Source organism: Sceloporus occidentalis, unplaced genomic scaffold (genome assembly GCF_023333645.1).
Source record: "Sceloporus occidentalis isolate IW3139 unplaced genomic scaffold, rSceOcc1.0.p SCAF_4, whole genome shotgun sequence".
Lineage (NCBI taxonomy): Eukaryota > Metazoa > Chordata > Lepidosauria > Squamata > Phrynosomatidae > Sceloporus > Sceloporus occidentalis.
The window spans coordinates 15,462,919-15,481,673 of NW_028316984.1; the positions used below are offsets into that span (position 1 = coordinate 15,462,919).

General features: G+C 38.8%; 1 protein-coding gene across 4 annotated transcripts in view; it reads right to left on the reverse strand.

Moving 5' to 3' along the window:
- SLX4IP (SLX4 interacting protein) overlaps positions 1-18,755 on the reverse strand; it is a 105,397-nt gene that overhangs the window by 13,969 nt on the left and 72,673 nt on the right. For 3 of the 4 annotated variants that reach the window (XR_016280842.1, XM_089519266.1, XM_089519269.1), the window contains exons 5-6: positions 14,253-14,330; positions 10,763-10,851 (exon numbers count right to left, since the gene is read on the reverse strand). Coding sequence is in view for 3 of the 4 variants with exons in the window: in XM_089519266.1 (XP_089375392.1) it covers positions 10,763-10,851; positions 14,253-14,330 (167 nt within the window). In the remaining variant the exon portion in view is untranslated. The remainder of the gene's footprint in view (positions 1-10,762; positions 10,852-14,252; positions 14,331-18,755) is intronic. The other variant, XM_089519268.1, reaches the window with a different exon arrangement.

Below are 18,755 nucleotides of genomic sequence, written 5' to 3' on the forward strand. Positions count from 1 at the left end.
CAACACATGCCTGTATTTGAGCTTTGTTACTAAGGCTTTATTTGGGACCTACTTCTTCCTAGTTTTAGAATTGCTTTTTTGACATGAGGCAAAGTCTTTTTTAAAGAAATCTTATTTATCCTTTTAGGATAATAATTATTTAGAGATCATATTAGTATATTGAATATATAGGCATATTAAAATGTTGAATTTGTTGAATAATTTTTAATTTTGTATTGAAAGTCTCGTTTTATGTTTCATGAGCTATATTTGTAGTTTTGCTCTGTATGTTTGGTTTGCTTTATATTTACTATTGTTTTACTATACAGTAGCCTTCCATATCCATGGATTTTTTATCCATGGATTCAAGCATCCATGGCTTGAAAATATATATATTTATAAAATTCCAAATAGCAAACCTTGATTTTGCTATTTTATATAAGGGACACTATTTAGTATTTAATGGGACATGAGAATCCATGGGTTTTGGTATCCACGATGGGTCCTGGAACCAAACCCCTGCAGATAACAAGGGCCCACTGTATGTGTTTGTATACATGGGATCTCAAAGAAAGAATATCAGTTTTATAATGTAAGAATTCAAAGGCATAGCCATGTTAGTCTGGAAAATCAGACTAGCACCTTTGAGATTAACTGAACGAAAGAAGCTGGTAGCATGAGTTTTCATAGACTTGAGCCTGCTTCCTCAGATGCATGTTTTATAATGTGTTTTGCTTTAAACAAATAACCCTTTCCTTGTATTTCTGGAGATTTCCTTTCATCATCTCCCTCTCTCTTGCTTGAAGCAGAATGCTGAACTCACAAGGCCAGACATGTGCCTACCTCATTCACAGATCATGCAGGGAAGGAGGATCTATCTTTATGTTCAACAAAAAGGGAATATCAATGACAGGAACTAATCCCTTTCCTTTAGCTTGGCTCTGACATTGTAAGTAACCTGAATGGGGGGAAAGTGCCTCAAGTGATGGGATTATGGCATGGGTGTAGGTGTGTGTGTGTAGGGAAATGTGAGGAGAATTTTGTCCCCCCAATTAAATATTCCTTCAGTCCCCAGATTTCTAGCATTTTAGTAATTCAAACCTTCAGTTGAGCATTCAGAAATATGGTTTAGGCAGGCGAGGTTATCAAAGAAATGCGAATGCCACAAATGTAAGAGCTGTTGGTGTGAATGATTTTCAGTGTTAGAAAATTGGGGATTGAAGGAAATTTCTTGGGGAGGGGCAAAATTCTTATTTCTGGATCACAAAGTCATTATCTGCACTGAAAACCTTGCTTTTAAAAATAATAACCACCACGTGACATTTAAGATGACAAAAAAACCCACCTGAATTCTCAGTTTTGCTTGATATAGCTGGAAAGTCAGCTGGGTCACTGGATGGCAGTTGACTTAAAGGTGGATAAGGTGACAGCCATGAAGCTAAATGAATTCTTTTCCTCTTTTTCTTTTCCTTTATCTGGGGATGTAGGGCAGGTACCCATGCCTGAACTGATGTTACTGGAGGACAGAATTAGATAAGGCAAATAGTGGAAACAGAAAAAAGAAAGCTCTAGACGTTACTGACAAATTTGTTGTTGTTAACTTCCATCGACTTCAACTTATGTTGACCTCATGAATGAGAGACCTCCAAGTCACCCTGTCATCAACAGCCCTGCTCAGCTCTTGCAGACTCAGGGCCATAGCTTCCTTGACTGAGTCTATCCATCTGGAATGTAGCCTTCCTCTTTTCTTATTGCTTACCAAGCATTATTCTCTTTTCTAGTGAGTTATGTCTTCTCAGGATACAATCAAAGTTTTGTCATTGTGGCTTCTAGGAAGATTTCAGACTTAATTTTCTCTAGGGCCCATTTATTTGTCCTTTTAGCAGCGTGCAGAAGCAAGTGTCACCAAGCTGGGGGAAGAGCCAGGGTGGTGGCAAAGCAACAAGGGACACACTTGCCCCTCAGCCATCCTCGCCACCACCTATATATTGTCAAGTATATAGAAGGGCAAGCCCTCTGGAAAAAAAATCAATACTGGCCAGTTCTGTAAAGATATTATTCAGTTTTATAAAGTTCTTTGAAAATAGTTTTTTGTAAGTTTTTGGGCTAGAATAATTTATTCCTGATGTTTGGCCAGCATCTGTGACTCTGAAGATGCCAGCCATATATGTTGGTGAAACATCTGGAATAAACTCTTCTAGAACATGGCCACATAGCCTGAAAAACCCACAAAAAACTATGGATGCCAGCCATGAAAGTTTCAACTTCACATTCTTTGAAGATATCCATAAACACAAAAGCAAGAGTGATCCAGCAGCCAATGTTTATTTAGACTTCCAAGAACCTTTTGAAAAAGTCCCTCATCAAAGTCGCCTAAGAAAATGTAGCAGTCATGGAAAAAGAGAAGAAATCATTGTATGGACTGAAAACTGGTGAAAGAGTGGGAAGCAGAGAATAGGAATAAGTAGTTGACTGCTTCTTACAATGGAGGGTGCAAACAGTGGGGTCATTCAGAGATCTGTACTGGGACCAGTGTTTTATAACTTGCTCATAAACTTTCTGGAGTTAGGCATCAGTAGTGCAGTTGGCAAGTTTGCTGAAGGCATCAAAATGTTCAAGGTAGTAAGAAAACAAAAACAGATTGCAAAGAGTTCAAGAAGGATCTCTCCAAACTTGGACATTAACATGGTAAATGAGATTCAGTGCTAGCAACTGTGAAGTGATACATATCAGGGCCAAAAAATAAAAAACCTCTAACTTCAGCTTGACATAGATGGGATCTGATGTGGTAGTGACAGATCAAGAAAGGGATTCTGCAGTGTAGTGTATCATTTGATGGACATGTTAAAAATGAACATGAACTCAGTATGTAGGTGCTCTAAAAAGACAAATTCCACTTGAGACATATTTAGAAATTGAAAATATTTTAACTGCCCATATCATACTGCTGGCCAAAAATATATCAGCCAAACAGTGCCTTCCAGGTGCTTTGGGGGCATGGCGTTCAAATGATGCACACTCCCAAACAGACGGTCCAAAAAGTGGTGGCAAAAAGCTGCTTTTGTCGGTAGCCTGTGCAGTACTGCAGCAGTGTCCAGCTTAAGGACTGCAGCGTCTGGTCACCATGGTCTTGGAGTGATTGGGGCTGAAGTGGCCTCTGGCCACTCCTTTTGCCCCATCTGCTTCATCCCATTGTTATATAAATCTATGATACATCCATGCTTGGAATATTAGTCACCACACTAGGAAAAAAAGGATACTCAGAGAGATATAGGAAAATTTGCAATGTTGGGTGCTGCTTACCATTTTAAAGGGTGAATAATGAGAGGGATGATAAGTGGTGTAACATTATGCATAGTTTGGTAAACCTGGATAGGAGAAGCTTTTCTCTCCTTTCATAATACTAGAATTTGGGGTAACTTGCTGAGAAGTTAAAAGGCAGATAAAAGGAAATATTTCTTCACATGGCACATACTCAACTGTAGAATTTGCTACCACAAGTTAATTGATGGCTGCCAACTCATCCAGATTTAAAAAGAGATTAAATAGAGTCTTGAGGATGGGGATTATCACTAGCTATTAGCCATGATGGATCTATACTCCCTCTAGTGTCAGTGGCAGCAAACCTCTCGATAGTTGCTGAAGAGGGTACTGTTGCAGTCATGTCAGCCTCATTAGCAACTGAGTGCTGGACTAGCTAAGGCCCAATATGGTCTAACCCAATGCAGCTCTTCCCGTGTTCTGATGTTTTTCCAAGTGTGAATTCTTTTTGCAAGTCATTAGAAATCAAGATATTGACTTCAAGAATATGAGAGGGCTCTGCAGGGACACATGTTCACGAAATTGTTTTCATTCTAACACAGCACAGTCTTCCCTATACAGCATGATTTTCAACATACAAGAAGGCTATAATCAACCACCAAAAAGCTAAATAAAGATCAGATATTTCAGCACTGATTGTAAAGTGAGATAATGAAAGGGGCTTAATATAGCAAATCTAAACAGACATGTTCCTCGTGTCAAGCTCCAGCTAACACTGAAGCAGACACCATGAACACGTTACACAATCTGATTGCTTTCCTTTCCTTACTATCTTGGTATCTTTGAACAACAAACAAGGACTCTGGTGCTAATTTAAACAATGTTAACTTCATGTGAGATCTACCACTAATCTTTGTAAACTGATCTATGGCAAAAAGACAGTTTTCTTTCTGGTGGCCCACTCTCCAAGAGCTCTATTAAAAGGCATCATTGGATAATTATTCCTGCCCCAGGTACTGACAACCATCAGTCATGGTTGTAGATAGTGAAATATATTATTACTTTTTCAGTTCTTTCCTAAACTAACCCAAGGATGGGTGTGCCCCCAAAGTAACACTGTTTCATTCGGAAACTATTCCGGTTTCTTCATTCTCACTGTCTTATTCCATTATTATTTCAGCACTGCACAAAATTGATTTTTCAGAAAAAGCTGAAATCGTCTAATGTATAATTTTCTTAGTGTAAGGGTCTCAACTGCTCTTTCATGCAGCATTATTTCCAAAATATCTGTGATCATTATTTCCCAACTGTACTTTCATTGCTACTTATCTTATCCATGTCCAAATTCACTTTTTCTCACATTTACAACTACTCTATGTGCCAATTTAGCCATTTAATCAATCTCTTACTAGATTGCAACTTTTCAGTTTACAGAGTGAAGGCCCTTATTTTAATTATTCCCTATGATAAAAACAACAACTTGTGAACAATGAAAAATATCATACCAAGAAGACATCTAACTGAAATCCTTCTTCTCATATTATTTTAACTTTGCTGCGTGGTTATGACTTACACAGCCTGCAGCTTGGGTTCAGGTTATATGAATGACTTGACCTCCCTATATGAGTTTGTCCCACTACCTTCTTAAATTTTCTTGGTAAGAAGAAGGGAGAAGGTCTTCTTGGTGGCTGCTCCCAGATTTTGGAACTCCCTCCCTAGGGAGGCTAGGATGGCTCCCTCCTTGCACTCCTTCCACCACCAAGTGAAAACTTTCATATTCTCTCAGGCTTTAAGGAATTGGCTTTGGTGGGTTTTAAAGGTATGCTTTTTTGTTATTATTTTGTCTTTGAATTAATTTTAATTCTACAGATTTTAATTCTACAGTTTTTTTTCCTGAATAACACACACACACGCACGCACACACACAGAATCATAGAATCATAGAGTTGGAAGAGACCACCAGGGCCATCCAGTCCAACCCCCTGCCATGCAGGAAATCCAAATCAAAGCATCCCTGACAGATGGCCATCCAGCCTCTGTTTAAAGACCTCCAAGGAAGGAGACTCTATCACCCTCTGAGGGAGTGCATTCCACTGTCGAACAGCCCTTGCTGTCAGGAAGTTCCTCCTAATGTTCAGGTGGAATCTCTTTTCCTGTAGCTTGCATCCATTGTTCCGGGTTCTGTTCTCTGGAGCAAAAGAAAACAAGCTTGTTCCCCCCTCAATATGACATCCCTTCAAATATTTAAATAGCGCTATCATATCACCTCTTAACCTTCTTTTCTCCAGGCTAAACATCCCCAGCTCCCTAAGTCGTTCCTCATAGGACATGGTTTCCAGACCCTTCACCATTTTTGTCGCCCTCCTTTGGACACGCTCCAGTTTCTCAATGTCCTTTCTGAATTGTGGCGCCCAGAACTGGACACAATATTCTAGGTGGGGCCTGACCAAAGCAGAATACAGTGGCACTATTACTTCTCTTGATCTAGACACTATACTTTTATTGATGCAGCCTAAAATTGCATTGGCTTTTTTAGCTGCCGCATCACACTGTTGAAGAGACTGGTTTTTAATCTGAACAGGTTTTAATAATTTGTGAGCTGCCTTGAATCCTACTCTAGAAAAAAGGTGGGATATAAATGAATGAAATAATTATAATGATAATTTTAATGAGAGGAGAGGAGACATACAGCCTCTTACTGTAGTATGAAGTGGCTTGTCAGAGATATACTCTTGCTATAATAGGGCCCTATGGATCACCTAAGGCTAAAGGCATTAATGGTAAGATATGTGTGTGTGTGTTCAATTTGACTCTTAAAAAAAATCCTTTGATACTTGGTCTGTGTATCCAAGGAGGTGAAAGTGAGTTGACCTTTATAATCTGCCTATTTTCTCAATTGTCTATTAGTTACATTCTATAGTCTATTACTACTCAGGTAAGTACTTGCTCAACCAAGTATGCAGTAACATATCATCCTGCATAGTAAGATCTCACTTCCTACAACACCTTCCAGAATTCACTTGCTTTCCATTTTTACAGCCCCTTCTCCTTCCTTCTTTCTTGCTTTCTCTTGTGATCGAAATAAAACCTTCTCTTACTACTTCAAGTTTATTTCTTGGCAATGCAAAACACCATCTTTCCCTGAGATCAAGATGCTTTTACTTTCCTTGATCTTTGAGAACATTAATGATGTTATAAAAGTGCGTGGATAAAGTGGTGGTGGTTTCTATCTATTTTGAAAAGTGGAAACTTAAGATTTACTGTATCTAAAATAGATCTTACCAACTTTGGCTGAGCAGTGTATTGTAAGTGTAAAAATAGATCTTGGTTATTTTAGAAGTCATCTATTTAAAAATAAAACACCAGATATATTTCAAATATCTATGTCTAAAATGAACTGTTAATCACCACTAGAACAGACCATTTGAATCAATGAGAATTACACAAACTTACCAAGAACTGAGTTCTCCAGCTAGAAGCCATAGTTCAATTTACGTCATGGGATATAAAAGCTATGCTCTATTTAGGGCAGTTGGCATTCTGAACATTTGGTGGAGCAAAAATGTCTCCAATCACCATTTTAGGTTTTTTGTTGCTGCTGTTATCAAAATCAAGATATTTACACACACATAAACTGATTCATAATATCCGTCTCACCCATCTCACTTCCCTGCTTCTCATGAGAATAAGTCCCTCTTCCTTTCCCTTCCTTTTCATATTCTCTTATACATTTTCTCTTATCCTCTCTCACAAACCCCATCATCCATACAGACATCCTTCTTGCTAGACATGACCATTTCTGTGTTTTCATCTATTGGCTATTTTAGGATTTTTATATTGAGACTCTATTGCTTTTCATTTCTTATTTAAGCATAAATATATTCTTATGCCTATGTGAATTAACATTATTGTTTCCCTTTCCCCTTTTGCAGCCTTTTCAAATTTAAGACATTTAAATCAGTCAATTGTACATCCTTAAATTCCAAAACTGCAAACATTCCTCAACTTTCCTCTAGGAATTTTAATACAAACCTCCACTCTTTATTGAAATTTTCTGCCTTTGATTAACTGGGTCAACTACCATTTTTATTGTTGAATGACCCTATAATGTATTCAACTTGTGCTATGTTCTTTCTGTTTGTGTGTATGCTACCCTGAATACATCCAATTGGATTTCAGAAGCAATGAAGTACTGTGGCTGATTAGCGCTTGGATTAGAGACCACCAGAGATATCTAGATAGAAGTAGGAAAGAATGCCTTGCAGAGGTGATCCTGGTCAGAACAGACAGTGGAAGCTTGATGGACCAACAGTTTTTGACTGAACAGAAGGCAGTCTGCTATGTTCCTCTTTCTCTTTGTGTGCCTCTGTGTTTGTCTGCACTGAAAACTATCAAGATGGGTGAATATGTAGATACTGCATGTGTGATTTCTGAGCCCAATGTAATGGGGAGGAAATAAGAGTTTGTCATGAAAGAGATGGGGCAATTGCTGCTGTACTATGCAGCTGTTGTACTCTGCAGACCAGGGACAGAGTGGTATGAACAATGGACACAAGGGACCTTAACCGCAGGATTAGGACACCCCCTACATTCCTACTGCTTGGAAAATACTCTAAGGAGTTACCATCACCCCACAGTCTGGCATCATATGCATTTTCAACAGAAAAATAGGAGTTTTGCTGTTCATGTAACACTTCATTTATGAAAACATAAACACAAGAGATGACAAATTTTAGTTTTTCTCAAAATCTGCCCTCTTCAGTATCAAGGATAGAACCTAGTCATGTCATGAAGTGTTAATTTTTCTGTTACTCTATATAAGGAGCAATTTTGTGGCACATATGAAATCAAAGATGCTAGACTAAAGTGTTCACAAGGTAACATACATCCAACAAGGTAACACACATCCAACATACAAAGCAAAAAATAAATTGTGTACAAAGCTGTTATAGTGAGTAAGATCACTGGGCCCACTTAACCCAGAATTCAGTCGACAACAGCTCTTCCAGGTCTCAGGCAAGAGCTTGCCTCTGCCCAAGACCATCTTCCATTGAAATGCCACAGACTGAATCTAAATCCTTGGACATACAAAACATATACTTTGCATGAAGTAAGAGCCTATCTTATTATGAACTTTATACCAACTATTACCAAACATTTTTCAAAATCCCATTAAATGAACCTCACATATGGATATCTACATTTCAAAAAAGAGACAAGAAATGTGCTTTGATCTGTACCAAGAAAGTGAAATTGTTGAGCCAAGAGCAAGAACAAAGGTCAGGGTTAATATAGAAACAAGAAATGATGATAGGAGTATAAACACAACCAGTGGTCTGCAAACAACAATCTTGTTATATGGCTCACGAAGGCACAGGACCAGAAACAAAGGAATAAAGATTATACTGCAATTAATAATCCCTAAAGTACTAGCGTTTGGGATATTTGAATCCCATTAGCTCCCTCACTAGCCCATGTCTAAAGATCACCTTGCTGATCACAAAGGGAGGTGGTAACAAATGTGAGGATGCTGGAAAAGTATGGCCTAAAACAGACAGCCCAAAAGGGCTGCTATTGGGCTGATCCAGGAGTGGGGCATGCACATAATGCATGTACTCGGATCGCTCGGTGGCTGCATCAAGGCTGCCAAATATGGCCCAAAAGCAGCTGCGAAAGAGTAGTTTCTTAGTGCTCCTTTTTATGGCCTGTTGAGGACCAACGGCAGTGGGCATCCTCAGGACTGTGGCATCTGGTTGCTGTGGTCCCAGGCCAGGAGCAGCCTCTGGCCCCTCCTTTAGCCCCGTCTGCTTGAGCCCTATGTGTCAAATTCTTTTCCACTGAAAGTAACGCTTCCTACAGTGACAGGGAGTAACAAAACCTGTCTACGGTCACAACCTTGGGCCTGGTACCTAACAAACTGATGGGAGCTCCTGTCAGCCTCTTTGATCCCTGCTTGGGAGAAAGACGGGATATGAGTCCAATCAACCAACCAATCAATTTTTATTTGGAAATCATTAACTAATTAGGATTAATTTTGAAAGAACTGTCAGGGAGCAGTTGTTTTCACACTAACAGTTCTAAAATGGGTTGTGAATAGAGTTTCAACAGCTCCATTCTGGTTTGTGCTGGGGTCACTGTTACCGCATGTTCCCTGGCCTGATTCAAGCTGTTGTCATAGACTTGAACTGGGCCACCAAAAAGAAGTGGGTTTTTCTGCTCCTTTTTTGGCTCAGTTCTTCTCGGAAGAGACAGCATTGGCGTGGTTTCTGCCCATGTTTGGGGTATGCAACATCTAAACATTATGCCCCAAACGCTGCTGGAAGCCATGTCATTTGGCTGTCATTTCAGGCCTAAATAAAACTACCCCAGAAGTACTTTTAACTTCTGTTGTATCTGAATTAGGTTCTGGCAGTGCCAAGAACAGAACCAAGGATGAGTTAAGTGATAATTTCCAGTGCCTGATTCATTAAATTTGGAGGTTTGCAATGTAACATACAAACACACCCAGTCCTAATAATTTTTTTATGACCAATATGAAAATGTAAAACACAATTGAAAAAAAAATCCCCAACTAATGCTTAATTAGACTGAAGAATCGAAGAGTTAACTTCAAGTTTAATCCTCCTGCCACATGACAAATATTTAATATAATAATAATAATAATAATAATAATAATAGGATTTATTTATATCCCGCCCAATCACTGGGAATCCAACTGTGGGGATAATACAAAGCAATAACAATAGACATGAAAATAATAAAACAATATAACATAGCAATACATAGTAAATCATAATAAGAATAATAATTTCATAACAATTCAATAATAACAAAGAATAACACAAAATATTACATTCAAATCAATAATTATCAAAAGGAAATCCCATTTCCAACCCCTCATTCAAAGATTAACTAAGCAAATGCCAATAAACAATGAAATAATAAAACTAATACAGCATAGCAAGTTACAAGATTACAGTTAAGAAGTTACAATTAAAAGATTACAATCTAATACCCTAAAAAGGGGGGAGACTAAAAATTAACAACAAAATAATAGTATCGCCTGAGGCTTTATGGCCCGCGCCCATGCCGAGTTGGTCCGGGGCTGGAAGAGGGGGAAAAGATGTTAAAGGGCCTCCCTCGCTCATCCTACATTTTCCTCCTGGGAAGTCCAATATAGCTGAATTATGAGTAGAAGCAGTACTCAGAACTAAATTATATAATTCAAATTCAAAAATTGTCTTATTCTGCAACCTTACGGAATAATCTGATTTTCACAAGTGGTCAGCTTCGCAGTAACTGTCCTCATCAGAAGTTTTGCCTGGGTGTGTAGCTTGTGAGTTCATCGAACAATTTTTGACTCCAACTTTTAAACATCTTGGCCCAAGCATTTATGTAACATTTTCCATCTCAAAGCATGTGCCAAGAATCTATGAATGGCAAAGACCTATATAAAGCCACCCACGTTTCCTAACCAGTGCACAGTAAAATATGGTATTTGTTAATACTCTTTCATACATACTGGTGCCATACTTTCACTGACCCAAGGAGGTGGACTGGATTCAAGCCTTGTGACACAAATCACAAATCGGTCCGGAAATACACGCAACTCTGTAAAAGAAGAATGCGCAAAGATATCATGTGTATGTTCAGATATCCCCCTCCTCTCTGGCAGTGAAAATGTCAGGCTCTAAAATAACTGAGTTATGTTTTAGCATGCATTACATTTTGTTTTTTCAATCTAAAGTCAGGCTTTCTTCCTTATTTACTCCCCCTTGAATAGAGAAGAGCACATTGCCAGAATAACTCCTAAGAAAAGAGGAAGATCTTACAAAATAGAAAGGTTTTACCACATGCATACACATAGGCCAAACAATCCAGTTTTCCTAAAGTTATAAAGCCACTACAATACAAGTCCTCCCCCTCACCACATCCTGAAGTACTGTTTCTTTGTCTGACTACCATACCATACCATACCATACTATGTAGCATTAAAATGGACAAGGTAGATGTGACATTAATTGCATGAACACAATCAAAATGCAGCTTTTTCCCCCCTTAGGTAAATAGCTGTGAGTAAGCTTCACTATGCCAGCATTGTAACAATAGCAATAATATCTCCAAGGCTGCCATTTCTATTTCAAGGGAAACTCCCACTGCAGCCAGCAGAAGCTTCTCTCTTGCCTTTTCTCAGATGGGATAACTGATGAGATATGTATGTATGTATATATGTATGTATGTATTTATTTAATAACACTAAACTTTTTCCTCACAGGAAGGATCTTAACAAACATATGACTACCAAACAAGGTACCATAGCTAAAACCACCACAAATCACAGTAGGAACACCATAACCATGTAAAATAGCATTGGGATACAAGCTTACAGTGAAATCCTATCACACATATCAAATAAAATACCCTTCATGGCTTGCCTAAAGGCTGACATGAAGGGATTCAGTACTTTTTTCTGCTCTGCATGCTTTTCCAAATCCTTGACACCACAGTGAAATGGCTTGCTCCTGGAAACTCATGTGCCTCATGTTAGAAGGTGTTGGAAGACCACTGAAGTGGAACAAAGGTTTTGGAAAGGTGGTGTTGGGGATATAATTCAAAAAATACCCTGATCCAATCCCACTCAGGCCATTAAGACCAAAGCCAAAATCTTGATTCAAGCCTGGAGGCAATCTGTGGAAATTCAGGGAGAACTGATGCAGCAAAATTTGAATGGACAATTTCTCTCAGTACCCTTACAAGCACATTTTGAATCAGCTGTAGCTTCAGGACTCTCTTCCAAGGCAATGTCATGCAATACTAACTGAAGCAATCTACCCTGTAGGTAACCACAGCATGAATGGCCAAAACCCAAGTAAGGCATATAAGCAGCAATCTTTTTTAAAAAGGGAAGGGGAATAGGAACCGTCTGTTGCAATTAAACACTAAACACTTTTATCAAGTAAATGTTAACCTATCTAGTAGATTTAACAAATGTTCTTAAAAAATTATAATATTAAACGATGGGCATGATTCCAGTAGGTTTTTAGCTTAATTCTTAAATATTTTGAGTGGCTTGCTGTGTTTGGCAACATGTGATTTGATGTCACTTCCTCCTGGAGCTCCTAGGCTGGGGAAAACATGAAACAATGACATCACCTGGAAACAGCATTATAGAAGCAGCCTGAACAAAAGTAGATTCTTGCATGTACTTGTACCAACTTTTAACAATAGGCCTGACTCATATGGCAACCTCTACTGATTCAGAGCCAGAGACTTGACAAAATGCTGAGTCTCACCATTGTGTTGATGTGATGTGGCACAGCCCATTACTCTGATCGCACTTATAAACAAACTTTGAAAAGTTAATGAGATAGCAAATACTAAACCATAAAGCAACTGGAACATTATCGTGACAAAAATATTTCTCCCAGTCCAGTAGACAGGATTCTCTAGTACTTGCAAGCAAATGCGGTCTGGATGTGGGTTGCCCTTCAGGATCAGGCTCTTGGCATGCAATGAGATGCCCACAGATAGAACAAACTCTGCTTCTAGTGCTGAGATACACTACCTCTGATTTAGAGATGCATGTTGAAAAGACAGTCCTGTGCACTTGCTGCTGTTCATAGGGATCTTCTCAAACCACGCCCTAACAAATGATTAATGAACTCATTTATTTAAAAGATTCATCTCCTATCTTCTGAATGATCCTAAAGGCAGCTTACAACAGATTTTAATCACAGAGATCCAAACCCACACAGCAGCATTCAGTTCTGCTGTATTAAGAGCCACTGCAGCAAAGCGTTCTTTCTGGCAGGGGGCAGTGGGGAAGCAAACGTCTTCAGCTGCTCCTGCTTTGGTCACTGGGCAAGACCAGTCCCTCTCACCATGATATTCTTTGTGGAAGGCAGTAGGGAGCAGAGAATCTAAGGGCCCTTTTGTACCACTTATACCACTATGATTCCAATTTAGCTGGCACAGTTCCATCCAATGGATTCCTGGGATTGGCAGTTGAGCGAGGAGCTTTAGAAAGACAGGAAACACCTCGGGTGCCTCTGACCAAACTACAAACCCCAGAATTCCATATTGTGCAGTCATGGTAGTTAGAGGTATCTTAGTGCTATCATTGTGTGTAGTGTGTGATAGTTCCTCACAGCCTCTGCATGGTAGATTGCTTGAAGGTATTGTTCCTGACACCTCCACAGGCCCAACCGACAGCAATTGCCCTGTGGAAAGGAACATCAGATATTGCCTCATGCTCCCAAAGGGTCTGGTTGTGCTATTTGGTCCTGATTTTTGAACATAGCAATAGCAAATACATTTTTATACCGCTTATCAGTGTACTTAAGGGTGTACTTAAACCCTAAGCGGTTTATAAAGTGTAAGCTAATTGCCCCAACAACCTGGGTACTCATGTGGGTGTTCCCAATATAGCCTTGGAAAAAGAAACTGTTGCAACTACAGTGTTACACTATTGGAAAAGTAGCTTTTTATGTTACATAGCATGCTGCTTCTTACTTTTCCATTGGCTTCCTCACCTTTCTTTTTGTAGGGAAAACTTTTAATTGGTGAGAGAATGGGACAGAAAGTTAAAATGTTCCTAAAATACTCTTTAAATGTAACTTTTGAAAGCAACTAGAATTAGTTACTCATAACAACAATAAAGTTGGTTATAATTGTATAAATATATATATACTTCATTGCCACAACTGACTAGTTCATAGGTAACTGCATTACATATAACTTGTTCCTTCCAAGCTCTGGTTCTTGCTTTGCACATGCTATACTTTCTAATCACTGCAAACCAACTGGAAGATTGCATGAATGAACGAATGATATAGCTAGTGGCCCCAGAGAAGACACTACAAGCAAGGATAGTTGTGTGGGGACAGAGATCCTTCCACACTGTATATTTTCTGTTCAAGACCACCACTGGAGCAGAGCCCTTATGAAAACAAAACTTCTCCTATTTTCTCTGATTTCTACAAAATGCCCTAAATAACAAAAACATAGCTTACCTCTACTCTGCTGTCCCCAAATACATCGCAGATTGACCCATCTTTTGACAAAGTAGGCTTCGATGTGAAAGTCACCAGCTGCAACAGAAAAGGAAGACGGGTTTATTTAGTCCTATTAGTTACACACAAAAAGCACAGATTTATGAGGAAGCTATCTGGACTAAAAACATACATATAAAACAAAGTAATTAAAATACACGAAGTAAATAACAGAGAGAGAGGCAGGGAAGTTGAGAAACTCTGTACCAACTATCTTAACGTCAGCCACCAAAGCCAGCCTGAAGTAAAATAAAAATACATAACAATTAAAAGACAAGATATTGAATTCATTATCATTTCCCAAGAAACATGTTATACCTTAATCAGACACTGGGAAAAGGGCAGCAAATGTTCCTTCCTTATCATTGCTGGCCAGTCAAATAACTGGGGTCACAAAAGCAGGGTACCAAACTTCTCCCTTTCCAACCTTTAATGGCATAAATAAGGCAATGAACCACCCTTACATCACCTAATGATGCTGTGGACAAATGGTTAGCTACTTTTAAATTCTACCTTTTTCCCTTGCCTTTATTTCTGGATGAGTTTCAAATTTCCAAACTAGGTATGAGTGCTATGACAAAATTTGAGACCTAGTTTTGAAGCTATCCTTCCTTCATCCATGCCTTATATTACTCTTGCCCCCTCCCAGAATAACATCCTGTCATGTTCCACAACCATAGAGAATTCTTGCCTGATCAAAATTTCTTACATTTTTCCTATGAAAGTGAATTCTATATCTGAATGCCCTTCGTAAATTAAGTCAAGATATGAGGAGTTAAGTTATATCCTACAAAGAAGTTTGGGAGCAGGTTAAAGAACTGTGGAAACCATTTGGGGGGGGGGGATACAATTACAGAGAACTATGCTCAGCCATTTTCATCATGGCACCTGCTGTTACCATTTTTTGAATTGGTTGTTTCAAGAATTTATTTCAGATGGACAAAGTTGTTACAAAATACAGCAGAATCGTTTCCCATGGCCTTTTCTGTATTCAGTAAACAGACTGTTTGGTGAACAACTGACTCAATAAACAAACCAAATGACACAATTCATGCTTCTTGAATGGACCTTTGTATTAAACCACTCATATTTTTCATATATATTTAAAATAACTAATTTGCATGTTACTTACTTTTTATCACCTTAACACCAAATTAATTACACGTTGTTCAGAAGCTCCTAGCTCATCTCAGATCAGTGCAGAGATAAGTGAACATCATTGTGCTTACTGAAACACTTGTCCCAATCACACAGATGAGAAACTGCAAGGCACTTCATTGTGCCCTACTTTAAAAGAACTGAAATGCAACTCTCAACAGCTGCTCTGCTGTTCCAGTGCATTCCATGGAGCCATCTTCATTCACAGTTTATCTCCCATCAGGGCCAATATGTGATTAAAATATGCAGTGGATATCTAGCATTTAATCTCATTTTAAAAGTTCTTTATTGATGCTTTGCTAGAAATCCATCCCACCTTTCCCATTTCACATGTCTTCTCACAAACACTTTGACACAAGAGGTCAGTTTTGGTTGGAGACCTCTGGAAAGGATATAGGAAACTTGCACAAAATAGGCTGCAAGGTTTCTCTCAAAAATCCTCTTTTGAAATTGATTAATGCAAAAATTCACAATTATTCGTTTTTAGGATGAAAACAGGTTTCTCAACAGTCAGGACATTTTATTGGAAAGACTAATAGAGCATTAAGAATTTTGCAGGGGTTTTGTGCTAAAACAATGTGATTTTTACAACCATCACAATTATTACCATTAGGTGGCAAGTTGGAAGTCATATGTTTTCCCCTTTGTTGTTGTTATTTTGTGTGGTTAGTAGGTAGTGTGTAGAAGAGTTGGTCTTCTGTTTATAATTGTACATATATAGGCCCCATACAGACTGCCAAAATAAAGCTGCTTTGGGTAACTTTGAATGTATGCTGTTTAATTGATGCAAGCGTCCTAAGAGTCCGGATGCTGCTCCAAAGCTGTGCTCGAGTCCTTAGGACTGGATCGTGACTTTGGCACAGCTTCTGGACTCTTAGGACGCATGCATCATTTAAACAGCATACGTCCAAAGTGACCCTAAGCAGCTTTATTTTGGCCTGTCTGTATGGGGCCATAGTTTCATTTTATATATTGTTTTATATGATTAAAAATTATTGACAAAAGTGTAGTTGTTCTTTGCATAATAATTCCTGTGAAATACTTTGGGACAGTCAAATACAGGAAGAATACTGCAAGGGAACATTTGTGTTTGTTTTTTTCAAATATACATTTTTTAAATGTTTCACTTCTTAAAAATACCCCTAATTATTTGTCTTCACATATAAGGACAAAATAGTTGAGGAGTTACATCACTTGATTGTGGAACCATTCTCAGTAATTAATCCTTTGTCTTTGATCAATATTTTCCTTTGTAAAGAAGGAGCATTTGGAAATCATTTCCCTGGGCCATTCTAAGCTCAATAAGTGTCCTGAATCCTCCAAGAATCTCTCTGTAGTCTTTCAACAGTGTTTTCCATTGGGTTTGCTAGCAAACACCTTGCCTAAATTTTTGGAATTTCTGGCTGACTGCTTTTGCACCCTTCCCTATCTTCAGAAAATTCTAGGTGAAAGATCCATGAAAAGCATCACCCAAGGTGGTCTGAAATCCTTGTTCTGAGAGTTCTTTTCTGCTACCCTACTTTACATCCCAAGTCTTTTTTCCCTACTGTGTCTTTGGATTCATCTAGATTTACACCACAGCTACAAATGCTCCCACTTCCTATGTCCAGACGGAACATTAAGAAAGGCATAGCATTCCCTCACTCCTTTTCTCACCAACAATTCTCCTTCTCAGACTCTAACTAATCACTATGTAGTCTACATGTCTAACAGACATTTCACTATTCATCATCCCCTCCCTCTTCCAGGGACAACTGTCATAAAATTAACATAGATAGCCATTACTCTGCCATTATAGTTACTTTCTCAATAAAACTCATCTTCAAGAAAAATTCTGATCCTGTTTTCATGGCTACTGTGTGTACCTTATAAGAGGACTCTACTACTGTGATTAAATAAATTGAAGCCATGCACACTGTATTTATGTATTTGGGGGGGAAGTGTTAGCTTTGGGGCCAGCTGTGATGACAAGACAGGATTCTGGAGGAATAAAACCAAGATCATGGTGGGAAAACAGTTTACCCCAGCATATCTGATTCACCTGTCATTCATGATCTGAAAAGGCTTATTCCCTGAACACAGAAACACTTTGTTGATGTGCACAGAGATGTGTATCCTGAGCAAGCTGGCCTTCTCTTTTGCTCAAGCCTGTTTGTCCGATACAAATGACTCATTCAGGATGCTCGTATTGTAATGACAACTATACTTGGAAACTATCTGCCTCCCTATGTGAATTCCTCCATTTCAGATTCTTCTTTTATGTCTATGCTCCTCTAAGAAACTGCTGCAAATCAATTGGCACATGTTGGTCAATCACAGAAACTGCTATTCCTGGCATACACTCTTATGGAAACCCATTTGAACAATCAAATATTACTTTACTGTTTTAGGAGGGTTAAAAATATCCACAAAAATTAAGAGTTTCCATTAAGCCTGATTCCTCATCACCGCATAGATGCTTGAGGGGAAAGTATATGAACTGTATTGTGGGGTTGGTGGGGGAGAGAAAGCTTTCCTCTGCGAGTTGGAACTCATTCAAATGATATAAATTTCACTTGGAAAAGTGCCTCAGAAATGACAGCCACAGACAAAGGCCTTCATCACTCTGTTTCACACCCCTGTGGTTAGAGATTAGAAAATTAAAACAGGGGCTAATCAACAGCCTCACCTTGCATTGCTGGTGTGATTGATGCCTTAACTGGAATGACTCTAAAGAGATACTTAAATAGAATACATTTCAGTTAAAGGAACACATTCTAGAGGGGGCAGCCATCTTATTGTCAAGCAGTAAACGTAAGTGACTTAAGCCACCTTAAAGGATAATAATAAATATCAGTTTCTAAGTGCCAGATGGACCTCTTTTGTAAGCAATCACTTACCCAGGTATCTTACTACATGCACGCTGACCAAGTAGGCTATGGCATGACACAAAGGCTTATGTCACAATAAACTCTTGTAACTCTTGAAGGCATCACAGCATTTTGTACAATGCAAGGTTGCATTTCTAGACTCAACCAATGATCCTATTTTTGTTTGTTTGTTGTTAACCGACCTCAAATCGATCTTAACCCATGGCTACCCTGTGGATGAGACATCTCCAGGACTCCTTGTCCTCTGTAGCTCTGCTTAGTTCCTTCAAACTCATACACATGACCTCTTTAATTGAGCCCATCCATCTAGCATGCGGCCTTTCTCTCTTTCTACTTTCCTCCACCTTTCCTAGCATTATTGTTTTCTGTAATGAGTCCTCTCTTCTCATGATGTGTCTGAAGTACGACAGCCTCAGTTTTGGCAACTTGGCTTTCA